The following is an 11,695-nucleotide window of genomic DNA, read 5'->3' on the forward strand; positions in this document are numbered from 1 at the left end:
TTTTCCCGTCTAAAGGCCTTAGACAAGGAGATCCTTTGAGCCCATTTTTATTTATGTTTTGTAGAGAAGGACTTTCTAGTCTTCTAAGGCAAGCAACAGAAGGAAATTTAATTCGAAGAGTGAAGGTTAGTAGAAAAGGTCTGCAGATTTCACATTTGTTATTTGCGGATGATTGCATTTTTTTGGAGAAGCCACAGAGAAAGGAGCTACTGCATTGAAGAGTATCTTAAAGGAATATGAGCTAAGTTCGGGTCAATGCGTTAATTATAACAAATCCATAATTTTTTCAGTACAAATACGTAGGAAGAAGAAAAAAGGGTAATTGTTCGGATGCTTGGTGTTCGTAGCTCGAATAATCCAGAAAGGTACTTAGGACTTCCAATTTTAGTGGGTAGAGGAAAGAAAGTAGCTTTTCAAAGTCTAAAGGACAAATTAAAACAAAGAATTGACAATTGGAGTGTTAAGTACCTTTCTCAAGGTGGAAAAGAGGTTTTCATTAAGGCAGTATTACAGTCCATTCCAACCTATTCTATGGCGTGTTTTCTACTTCCTAAGGCCCTATGTAACGAGTTGGAAGGTATAATAGCCAGATTCTGGAGGGGGAAAAATCGGGGAAAGAAGGGGATTCATTGGTATGCGTGAAAGGATGTGTGTATCTTGAAAGAAGCAGGTGGCCTTGGTTTTAGAAAACTTGATAAATTTAATATTGCATTATTAGCTAAACATGGTTGGCCCGAGTATTGAAAGCTAAATACTATCCGAATGCGTATTTTCTAACAGCTCAATTAGGAAATTTACCTTCGCTTACCTGGAAGAGCATCTGGTCGGCAAAAGGTATTCTGGAAGAAGGACTTTGTTGGAGGGTTGGCAAAGGGGATCGTATTTCTGTTTGGGAGGACCTCTGGATTTCAGGCAATGAAGAAAACAGATTGCAAAATCATCAGAGAAATGGAAATATTACATTAGTTTCAGATTTGATTGATGCAGATAGTAGAGAGTGGAAAGATGATATTATTTCTAATACCTTCAATGTGGAAGTTGCTAAAAAGATCTTGCAGATTCCATTGGCAACGTCAGCAAATGAAGATTTTCAAGTCTGGGGAGGAGAACCTTCTGGCAATTTTTCGGTTCGAAGTGCCTACAAACTATTAAAGGAGGGTACTCAAAATCGTATTAATTTACAAACCGAGACTAAAGCTTTTTACAAAAAAATATGGAATTTACAAATTCCCTTGAAAATCAAAATTACAATATGGAGAATCTCTTAGAATTACATTCCTACTTTTGCTAATCTGAAGATCAAACGAACAATTGCTGATGCTCGATGTCCCCGATGCAACTTGGAAGAAGAGGACTGTAACCATAATTTTCGTGGATGTCCTACAACAAAAGAAGTCTGGAAACTCACACAGTTATCTTGGATACTCAATAATACTCAAGATACTTTATGGAACTGGCTTACATGGGTTTTTTGTCGCGGATCAAATGAACAGTGCCGACTTTTCTGTTGCGGGCTTTGGATCATCTGGACAAGCAGGAACAAATTTGTTTATGAAAACAAACAATCAACAAGCAGGGACATTTCTATTAAAATTTTAGATTTTATCTCCGAACTAAGAGGAATTGAGGAGAAGAAACTCATCTTGGCTGGAAATGGTGGTCCGAGAACTGAAGAGAGAAGAACGAGCACATTAGTCTACTTTGATGCGACCTTTGATCAGCAACATGCAAGATCTGCTTCGGGATTGATTGTTCGAGGCGAGGGAGAGGAGATTTTGGCCTCAAAGTCAGTAATCCATACCAACATAGCAACTTCATTCGCGGCAGAGGCACATGCAGGGTTACAAGCCTTAGAGTTAGGAAGGTCTATGGGGTTTAAAGATTTACAAATAATAGGAGATTCGAAAATGATTATAAAAAAGTGTCAAAGTTCAGAACAAGATAGATCGATCATCGGAGCAATCATCAAAGATATTCAAGAGATTAAAACCAATTTTAACAGTATCGGTTTTTGTTATATTCTTAGAACAGAAAATATTTATGCCCATTTGGTTGCAACAGAAGCATTAAAGAAGGGAGAAGGACATTACCTGGCTGGGGCAATTCCGATTACCATCCGACGAGCAGCAGAGAGGGTGAGCCCAAGAAATCAAGATTGAGAGAAAAGAGGTGACTGTTGGAAATAGTAGCAGAAGGAAAAAAAGATTTGGGGATATCTGCTAATATTAAAGGCTGTGTCGGTGATGGAAAATGAAAAGATAATGGGGGGCAGCTGTTTCCTGTTCAACTGAGATATCTAGAAGCATTCTTTTTCTTTATCATTATTTTTTATGTTTTCTTAGGGCCAACTTATCAGGTTTCTTTTGAGTTTTGGGCCAATACGTTGAAGGCATGTTCTGTTTAATTTCTTAGTTTTGTTTTAAGTTTGCCAAACTGGACTATTAAGCCTATTTGACTCTTTTTATTTTATTATCTCAATTGAAATTTCAAAAAAAAAACTTAAGTTATGTTAATATTGATTGGCCCAAATGAAGGTTGATAATATTACATGTGCAACTATGGCGATAAACATGTAACGAGTATTCGGTTTTACATGTGAGTAATAAATCGGCCCAAAGGAAAATTTATTGTTCGACATGTTTTTATTGTCAATGTTTGATTACTACACCAAGATATTACTTACAAGTTAATATTTTGTCCAAAGATGAAATATGAGGTTTTCCTTTATTCAAATTATTTTGGTTTAAATTTAAAGTCTTATCTAAGGTTATTTTGATTTATTTAGCTATTATTATATTTGCCAACATCACTGTATGTTGTTTTGGGATAAATATATATACATATATATACTATTATCTTTTAATTTGATTGAAAGATGAAATTAAGAGAAATATTTTGAAACAAATAAATTCAAATTTTTGCCTTAGGTTTTAATTAAGGATGTCTAATATTTTAAATAGATTAGTTGAAACAAAATGCTGCCAAACTGACCTCTTTTGTGTATATTAGTTTATTTGAAATATCAAGATGATTATATGTTTTTGTGATTCATGCGTTTATTAATTGACCCAAAGGTAAATTAATATTTGGCAGAATTTTAACGACATCTGTGGTGATAAATGTGTGACAATTATAAGGTATTTTATGTGAGCAATAAGTTAGTCCAAAGATTAATTAATTTTTTTACATAATTTATTGTCAATGTTTGATTGCTACAACAAGAGTATTGATACGATCATGACTCAAGAGATTAAGGATGTCGAAGAACCTTTGGAACGACCAACGGGGATGATCACTCGTGCGCGAGCTAAGAGGTTCAAGAAGGTTGTTGCAGGTCTTATTGATCGAGTTTGGGGTGAAACCGTTGCTGGACTTATCGATCACTCATGGAATTACAATTTGAGCGTGCCATGCAACCTTCTCCAAGCTCAATTCTAGCTCAATTTTAGTTTGTTTTAGTTCAAAGTTTATTTGCTGGAATAAAAGAGTTAATTCAATTTTAGCTAGATAATTAAGTTAATTAAATTAGTTAAAGTTCATAAATTTGTCATGGTTTTAATGAATCCAGTTGATGACATAGCACAATATTAGTTTTTTATATAATTTATTTTATTTTATTTTTTTAGATTATATATTTTAAATTTTTTAGTTGATAATATAGTACAATATTAAAGTTTCATGTCATCATACTTTAACAAAATTCAAATTTAAATATTAAATTGTAAAAAATTACTAAATTTCAAGGTTAGTTAAAAAAAACAAATTCAATGGCTAAATGTTACTTTACCTCTTATAAATATGACGTGTTTAACAAATATCTTATAACTAATAGTACTCATATATCATATTCGTATTTTGCGGATAATATGTTATAACAAATATGACGTGTTTAACAAATATGCTATAACTTACGGTGAAGTTGAAGAGAACTCGAAGGTAGTGATCAACAGGAGATAACCTTGCTCAACATCTATATGTGTATATATATCATTCATATGCTCACCCTTTTGGTTCTCTTTGTGGTGCCAATGAAAATTGAGAATTGGGAAAGAGGATGAGTGAGACGCTCACTAGACTCAAAAGTGTCAGCCCAAAAGTGTTGGCATAGTACTGAGCAAAGTCGAATCTTATTTAACCGTTGCCTTAGGCATGCATATCTCAACCTTTATACAAAGAGTTGGGCAAAGCGTGTGTTGGCAAGTCTATCCCAACATTTAAGAAAGTGTCGACCCAAAAGTGTCGGCATAGTACTGGGCAAAGCCGACTCTTATTTAACCGTTGCCTTAGGCATGCATATCTCAACCCTTATACAAAGAGTTGGGCAAAGCGTGTGTTGGCAAGTCTATCCCAACACTTAGAAAAGTGTTTGCCCAAAAATGTCGTCTTAGGACTATTTTGTTGTAGTGACATGGGGGTGGGTTGGGGGAGGACAATGGTTGGGGGAGGTCTAGTAGGGGAGGGGAAGAGGGACGGGAGTGGGGTGGGGTGGGGTGGGGTGGAGGAAAGGGAGGGTTTAATTTGAATATAATTATTTTTATTCAATATTAATATTAATATAAAGTTTAAATTTGTTATTATATTTTTAAAATATTTATGTATTTTTTATTTATTTTTAAATTTCATATATTATTAGTATTTTTGTTAACAATAATTTTTTTATTTTTATATTTTTAAAATCTATTATTATATATTTTTAAAAATATTTATGTATTTTTATATATTTCGTTGAATCTTTTTAGGATTAAGATAAAATTGAGAACATTTGTAAATTTTGAGGGTTAATTTTTAAAATTATGATTAAATTGATATAATATATAAAAGTTGAGGGCTAAATTTGTTATTATACTGATTTTTAACTGTCATGTTAGTTTACCATTTATGATTTTAGCGAGAGTGACCAAAATGACTGAACCATGTAACATAGATGCTTAAACTGCAACCTTTTACTTTGAGTGCCTAAAATGAAAATTGTTGACAGTTGAATGACTATCTATGCAATTTATCCTTTTCTTTTTAAGTCGGAGTGTAGGCCATTGGGCTCACTGATGGGTACATGGTGACTAACTATCCATATTGAGTAGGAGGTTGGACTCTTGGGGTCAACATGAATCCAATCCAGACCCATGGATCTCTTTTTTTACCAGTTGACCCATGGATCTTTAGGGTCTGTTTGATTGAGAGTAAAATATTTTCTGTAAAATGATTTCTGGAAAATGTTTTACTTTTCTGTAAAATGATTTACTGGAAAATATTTTCTGGTGTTTGATTGAATCTGTGTAAAATATTTTCTGCTGCTTGGCAGATTTTTTGAAAATATTTTTCGGAAAAGTTGTTTTTACATATATTAATATATATTAATAAATTTTTATATTTTAAATTATTTTTACATATATTGCAATGATTTATTTATAATAATACTCAATTATTAAGCTACAATATTAATCGTTATAAATTGAAAAAAACTAATATCAAATAAATTATTTGTAATTGTGTTAAAAAAACAAGTATTGAATAATTAAAAAAACAAGTTACTGAAAAATCGATAAACAGAAGCAGTTTTCTACCGGAAATGAAGGAAGTAATGAAGGAGGCGATAAAGAGGAGAGCACGGAAAATGTCTTACGGAAATTGAAAGGGTAAGACATTTTCCCTAAAATGTAACCCATTTTCCCTTGTTTTGGAGTTCATTTTCCAAATGGAAAATATTTTCCGCCAATCAAACGCTGGAAAAGTTGGAAATGATTTTCTGGAAAATCAATTCCGTCAATCAAACAGACCCTTAATTGACTCACTGGAGGGGCTGTTTTTTTTTTTCTTTTTGTTTAGGCCATGTGTGGCTAGGATCAATGACCATGGTTTTTGGGCCAGCATTTCAATGCCATTGCTTCTTCACCTGTTGGTACATATGGGGCTACCTTGGAGATGGAGCAGCCACTAATAAAATTTGCCTATGATTAGGAATGCCAATTGCCAATAAAGAGGGACGAGGTGGGTTGAAAAATTTGCATTTGAATTTGTCTTTCCTTCACTAAAATTGTTATACTTTGAAGCCATGCGCCTGCAGTCAGGGAGTTTCTATGGAAAAGAAGGGTTATTGGCAAGGTGAAGTCAGAACAATTTTTTAGGGGGCCGAATGAAATTTTAATTTTTTTATAGTCTATATCTTTATAATTTTTAAAAGATTAAATCGAATTTTTATAATTTTAATAGGACCAAAATATAATTTTACCTTTACTAATTTAAAATTTTTAAAATATATAAAAACTTAAATAATAATTTTATATTTTAGGGGGCCGGCCCATGCCAGCCCCCTCTAGATTCACCACTGGTTATTGGACGGTGCACGCCCCCACCCCATTTCCCACCATTTAAACTCTTTTTTATAAATGCCTTTCCAATTCCCACATGCATTGAAAAAAAAAAAAGGGACTTTTGCAAATGCATGTTGGGGTTTATTTTTTTTTGATATTTAAGATTCCCTTAGCCAGTTGTTATTCCCACTAGGGTAAGAGAATTATGGTTTTGTCACCTTTTCATCAAATTGTTTTTTATAAAGAATGTCACGGTATGAGAACAGGGAAGAATCTCAAACTTCGCTAAAATTATCACAAAACTTGCCCTAATTTATTTTGGATTTTATTTTTAATTAAGAAATAAATAAATTAATCATATACGTTGAATGAATGAGTAAAACAATCTTCTATTGGATTATATTTTGATTCCTCGAATTTTATTTATAAATTCTATAATTTTAAAAATAAATTTTAAATTTTAAAAGAATTTAATTAATTTTTTTAATAAAATATATGGATGGTTTTACTTACTCATCTAACATATATGGATTAATTTATTATTATTTTTGAGTAAAAATTGAAGAAATTTGCTCACTTTACAAACAAAACAGATAGATTACATTACATTGGAAAGCAAAGTAAACTTCTACAAAAAGCCTCTCCTTCTCACACTCAAAAATTTAGCAGAAGGGAAGCTTCCAAGCAGCATACAGAGTCAGCAAAACACACATACATTCGAACCAAATCCCTATTTCAAAGTATCAAAAACAAACATGCTCCCGAGATCGAGCTATTCTCTTAACGGAACCACCATCCCTTCTCACGCAAGAGTCGATGCTCGAAGGATACAAAGGTCCCTGCGATTTCCCGTAAGAGTTCCAACACATTGCCTCATCCAAACCTCGATATTTAAAAGACGGTTTCAATTGAATATCGGTTAGATCAACATCGGTGCATGGTATTCCATTGCTACACGCAAGGTGAACCGGTCGCGACGTGTAAGTCCCGACGATTTGGTCGTATTTAACACCTGAAATTGCCACCGCCATCGTTTGGTTCTTGCATATGTCCTTGTCGCAGTAGTATTGGTCGATTATTATAGGAACTTTTACGTCAGAGACTTGAATATTGGAAAATGAGACGTTCTTCACAGATCCCATACCTCCCTGTTTCATAAGGGACAAAAAAAAAGGGGGTTAGTAAGCCTGATAAAAGCTGAATTTTAATCTTTAAATAAATCAGATTACAGTTTAATTTGCTTGTACCTGCCAGGTCTTGATTCTAACTCCAGCTAGTGTATTGAAGACTGAGACTTTCTCAACAACTATATTGGATACACATGCAACACTCTTGTCTTTCCCCAGCCCTCCCAAACTGTGTTCATAAGCAAGTATATGTCAGTTTTCATTACATCATGAATATGGTAATTACAATCTTGTCTTGTCACACAACCAAATAATAACTTTTAATTTAATAATGTTAAATGGTATAACATAATTATATATTTATAATACACAATACATATTGTTTAGCTTTTAATACATGAAAGTTGAATTTACCTAATACCGTGACCAGGGCCGCAATTAATATGGTGTATATGAACGTTGGAGCAACCTGTTTGAATGGATACACAGTCATCTCCTACGAAAAAGATAACCCTAATTAATTAATCAAATTATATAATTAGTATATTAAACAATTCGACATAAAATAATAAATAATATCTAAGAGGCCCCCCAACTGGGGTGGAGTGTACTTTTTGTTCATGCTTGTGAGTTCGGTGTCGACAGTTATTATACCGTTTAAAAGGGTCTTCAAACCAATCATATTTCTTCACTATATCATCACTTTTTTAGGCACTTACAAATGCCCTAATGTGCCATGCACTATCCCAAACTTGTCATTATTTCTTTTTACCTCCTATATGTAATAGAATATAACTTTGTTTCTCATAAAATTTTCATTGCTTACCACATCCGATATTGGAATGTTGGATTTCGACATCTCGGGTGTTTTGCAGATGAATTCCATCGGTATTAGGGCTAGTCTCCGGCGAAGAAATCGTAATGTTATCGACTTGGATTCCACCGGAGCTGTCAAATTTAAGGTGGCATTGAGGGCTGTTTATGATTTTGATGTCGCGAACTGTCACATTGAAGCTCGAGTAGAATCTTAAAGCCTGTCAGTGGTGGAAAAAGAAAGAATCAGAATCAATGTAATTTAGCAATAACATGTTGAAAAACTAAAGAAGATAAAAGGAATTAATCAACTCTTACAGTTGGTTTCCAGTTCGGAACATGTTTCAAGTACTTCTGCAATAGAAGATGAGTTAATTTAGTAACTTAAACACGAGTTTTGATTCAAGAATTATCGGACTATGCCTGTTACGAGATATATGATTAACCTGAATAAGATAAATTTGATTAGATGGAGTCCACCATTGAGAGCCTTGACCATCGACCACACCAGAACCTTGAATGGTAAAATTATGGATCCATTTGAAGTTTATCCATTGAAACAAGCTGGATTTCGGCCATGAACCCACTTTTGGAGGGGCTAAAAGAGCTCCATTGATCTGTTTCCAAGTCATTAGCTTCAATCTTTGAGCATTTTGGATAAAAAAATGACAAATATATATATATACTTGTTCCCATTACTTATTTTACCTGCAAAACAAGGTTAGGCATGCATGGACCTTGGAGAGTTATGGGCTTGATTAAGAACTTGAATCCCGATGGAATTTCCACAGTAGCACCAGAGATCTTACAGGCAGCTTTCCATGCCGTTAGAAACGCCTGTTTTGTTGAATTACAACAATATTGTAAGTTATTGTCTCACTCTCGGAAAGAAATTATACCATTTAATGTTATCTTTTTTTTTTTTTTTTACCTTTGAATCATCAGAAACTCCATTACCCTTTGCTCCAAAGGACAGAACGTCAAATGTTTTGGAACCTGTTGGATAAGAGGCATGACCAGGAATAGTAGGCGGTGGTGCAGGGCTTGAGCCTGGAACAGTACAATTGTCGCTGTTGTTCTTCTTCTTGTCTTTTTTATGCTTATGATGATGGTGCTTTCTTCCTTCGACTGAGGTTATGGAAGATGTGATTATTACAAGAAACATTAAAGCTACAAGACATAAACTCCTATGTAACTTCATGGTGTCTCTAGGAATAGGATACTTGAGAAGTGATGAAAGGGAGCTCAGGTTGTTATTAAAACGAGGAAAGGTCGTTAAAAAAAGACAGCTTATATAAATCAACTTCCACAAAAATGGCCTTGTTTCGGTTCTAATTTGCAAGGGTACCCCTAAATATGAAGTCGTTAATTATTCAAAGATTTTTTTTAAATAGCAGGCCCGAGTTTGATGCTGTATGGAGCTTGATTTGAAATTCCAAGTTTGATTACAATTGAGTTGAATTTTGGTGGTTATTATTTGTACTTGATTCGAGAAAAAGGTTAAACTAGATTGAATTAAATTTGAATACTCATGTTACAGAGTAATTAATTTGTGACTAAATGTGTTTTGTTATGCTCTTTGTCTTAATTAACAATGATAATTTTAGTTTAGTTTTGACTGTTGTTGTTATAGTAATTAAGAAGATATGGGTTTAAATATGCTTAAGTATGTTTTTCTCTTAATTTAGTGATTGAAGAGAGATTAAGAATTAAAATAGGTATGCGCATGAACATTATGTAAAAAAGAGTAAATATGATTAGAAGTTATAATTAGATTGTTAAAAAAAGAAAATAAAAGTAGATATTTTACAAAAGGAAAAAAGAACGCTAACCTATGCAGCAAAAAACTCGTTAAGATGATATTAATTAACAAAACATGCAATTAATAAAGGTTAATATTTTGAACTATTGATTGGGTCGTGTAGAAATATGCCTTTATCTTGTATTGGAATTCATAACTAAATGTGTCTTTGCTTCAACCACCGTGTAAGCCCCATACAAAGGATAGGTTGGTTCACTTGAAGAGAATATTTTTTTATAATCAGACGATGTTGTGTATAAATAGATCTTAGTGGAATAAGTGATTTGGCATAATCTAAATTGATATTATGGAAGTGCATAATTTTGTATAACCTTATACTTTGTCCATGAATCAAATTACATATCACTAATTCTTAAAAGTAAATTACTTATTTTCTTCACTAAAAATGTTCAACTATAAACTATTTTTCTCTAAAGATACATAAAAAATTATTAAATACGAAAACCAAATCACCACTAAACAATCTTTAACCAATGCCTATGATGAATCAAACCCTAAAAATAAATAGTGGAAGCTGTAGGCCAAATTTAGTATTTATTATATGTGCAATTTAGTATAATTGATATTTTTATATATATTTTCTTTCATATAGTTAATAATGTAGATATATAGCATTAAGGTTTAAAAAAGTCCTTTTTTATACGCTATTAGCTGGGAAAATAAGCCAATAAAGAATCAGTAATCTTGCATACATAAATAAGGGCGCCTAATGGAAGTTTGGATAAATTAAAGAAACCTCTTTTATATTGTTCTTATTCGAGATTTCATTAAAAATAATGGTTAACATAGAATTCATCTACTAAAAGAAGGGATAAATAATATTTTGATTGGTAGTAAACTTCACCTTATATTCAACTCCAACTCTTCACTATCATTTGGTAGAGGGTTAATGTTTAATAATAGACACGCTGTAGTCTATTTTATCTCCTTTAGACTTTTCGATGTTGAGTATATCCTGCCCAGCTTAAAGGTCTACCTGAAAAATGGAAGGCTTCGGATAAAATTATAAGTTCAAAAAATTACCTCGGGTAAATTTTTTTAACCCGGCCCGACTCGAATTTGCAATCAAAAAATAAAACTGCTATTGTTTTTTTACTTTTTTTTATTGTTTTGCTATCATTTTGCTATTATATTTTATTATTTTATTGCTATTGTTTAGATATTACATAACTCTTATTTTATTATTAATTTTGATACTAATGTAGAAATATTTGCTTGCTAAATTGCACTTATCTTAGTGTTATTTAAGTATATATATTTTTTAATCTTTCTCATTTGTTGGGAAATATTTATTTTAATATTTTTAGTGTATCTGATATATTATATTTTAAAATTTATTTTATATAAAAAATAATATAAAAATTTTTAATACGGACAGATCAAATTGGATCTGAGCCTAGAAATCGGTTTAAATTTTTTACTTGGCTCAACCCGAACCCGAACCCGACTTGACCCAAACCATAGACAACTCTAATCTCCATCTACATGATGAGATTTGTTAAAGTTATGTTAGATTAATATGTGTTCCAGTTGAATATGTCTGCCTTCTAGCAATTGAGTTTAACATGGGTTAAATTACAATTTGAGATTTGAACTTGACAAAAATTTTCACAATGAGATAA

At 32.5% G+C, this 11,695-nt stretch overlaps 1 protein-coding gene across 1 annotated transcript; it reads right to left on the reverse strand.

Annotated features, from left to right (window-relative positions):
• Positions 1–6,903: 6,903 nt before the first annotated feature.
• LOC107902953 (polygalacturonase At1g48100) lies at positions 6,904–9,485 on the reverse strand. Its single transcript, XM_016829051.2, has 8 exons — positions 9,183–9,485; positions 8,960–9,088; positions 8,698–8,868; positions 8,570–8,605; positions 8,265–8,472; positions 7,853–7,934; positions 7,559–7,667; positions 6,904–7,459 (listed from the first exon to the last, which is right to left on the reverse strand). Exons 1-8 carry the CDS (start codon positions 9,450–9,452, stop codon positions 7,055–7,057), a joined length of 1,410 nt encoding a protein of 469 aa, XP_016684540.2. The 5' UTR covers positions 9,453–9,485; the 3' UTR covers positions 6,904–7,054.
• Positions 9,486–11,695: the final 2,210 nt, after the last annotated feature.

This window comes from Gossypium hirsutum, chromosome D05 (genome assembly GCF_007990345.1).
Source record: "Gossypium hirsutum isolate 1008001.06 chromosome D05, Gossypium_hirsutum_v2.1, whole genome shotgun sequence".
NCBI classification, from domain to species: Eukaryota; Viridiplantae; Streptophyta; class Magnoliopsida; order Malvales; family Malvaceae; genus Gossypium; species Gossypium hirsutum.

What these genes read in the sequence shown, in the direction of transcription:
- LOC107902953 (XM_016829051.2), bottom strand. Translation starts at nt 9,452, where the DNA reads ATGAAGTTACATAGGAGTTTATGTCTTGTAGCTTTAATGTTTCTTGTA. An exon ending in ATCAAATTTATCTTATTCAG is followed by an intron (nt 8,606 to 8,697) that starts GTTAATCATATA and finishes CTTCTATTGCAG; the next exon opens with AAGTACTTGAAACATGTTCC. An exon ending in TTCCGAACTGGAAACCAACT is followed by an intron (nt 8,473 to 8,569) that starts GTAAGAGTTGAT and finishes CACCACTGACAG; the next exon opens with GCTTTAAGATTCTACTCGAG.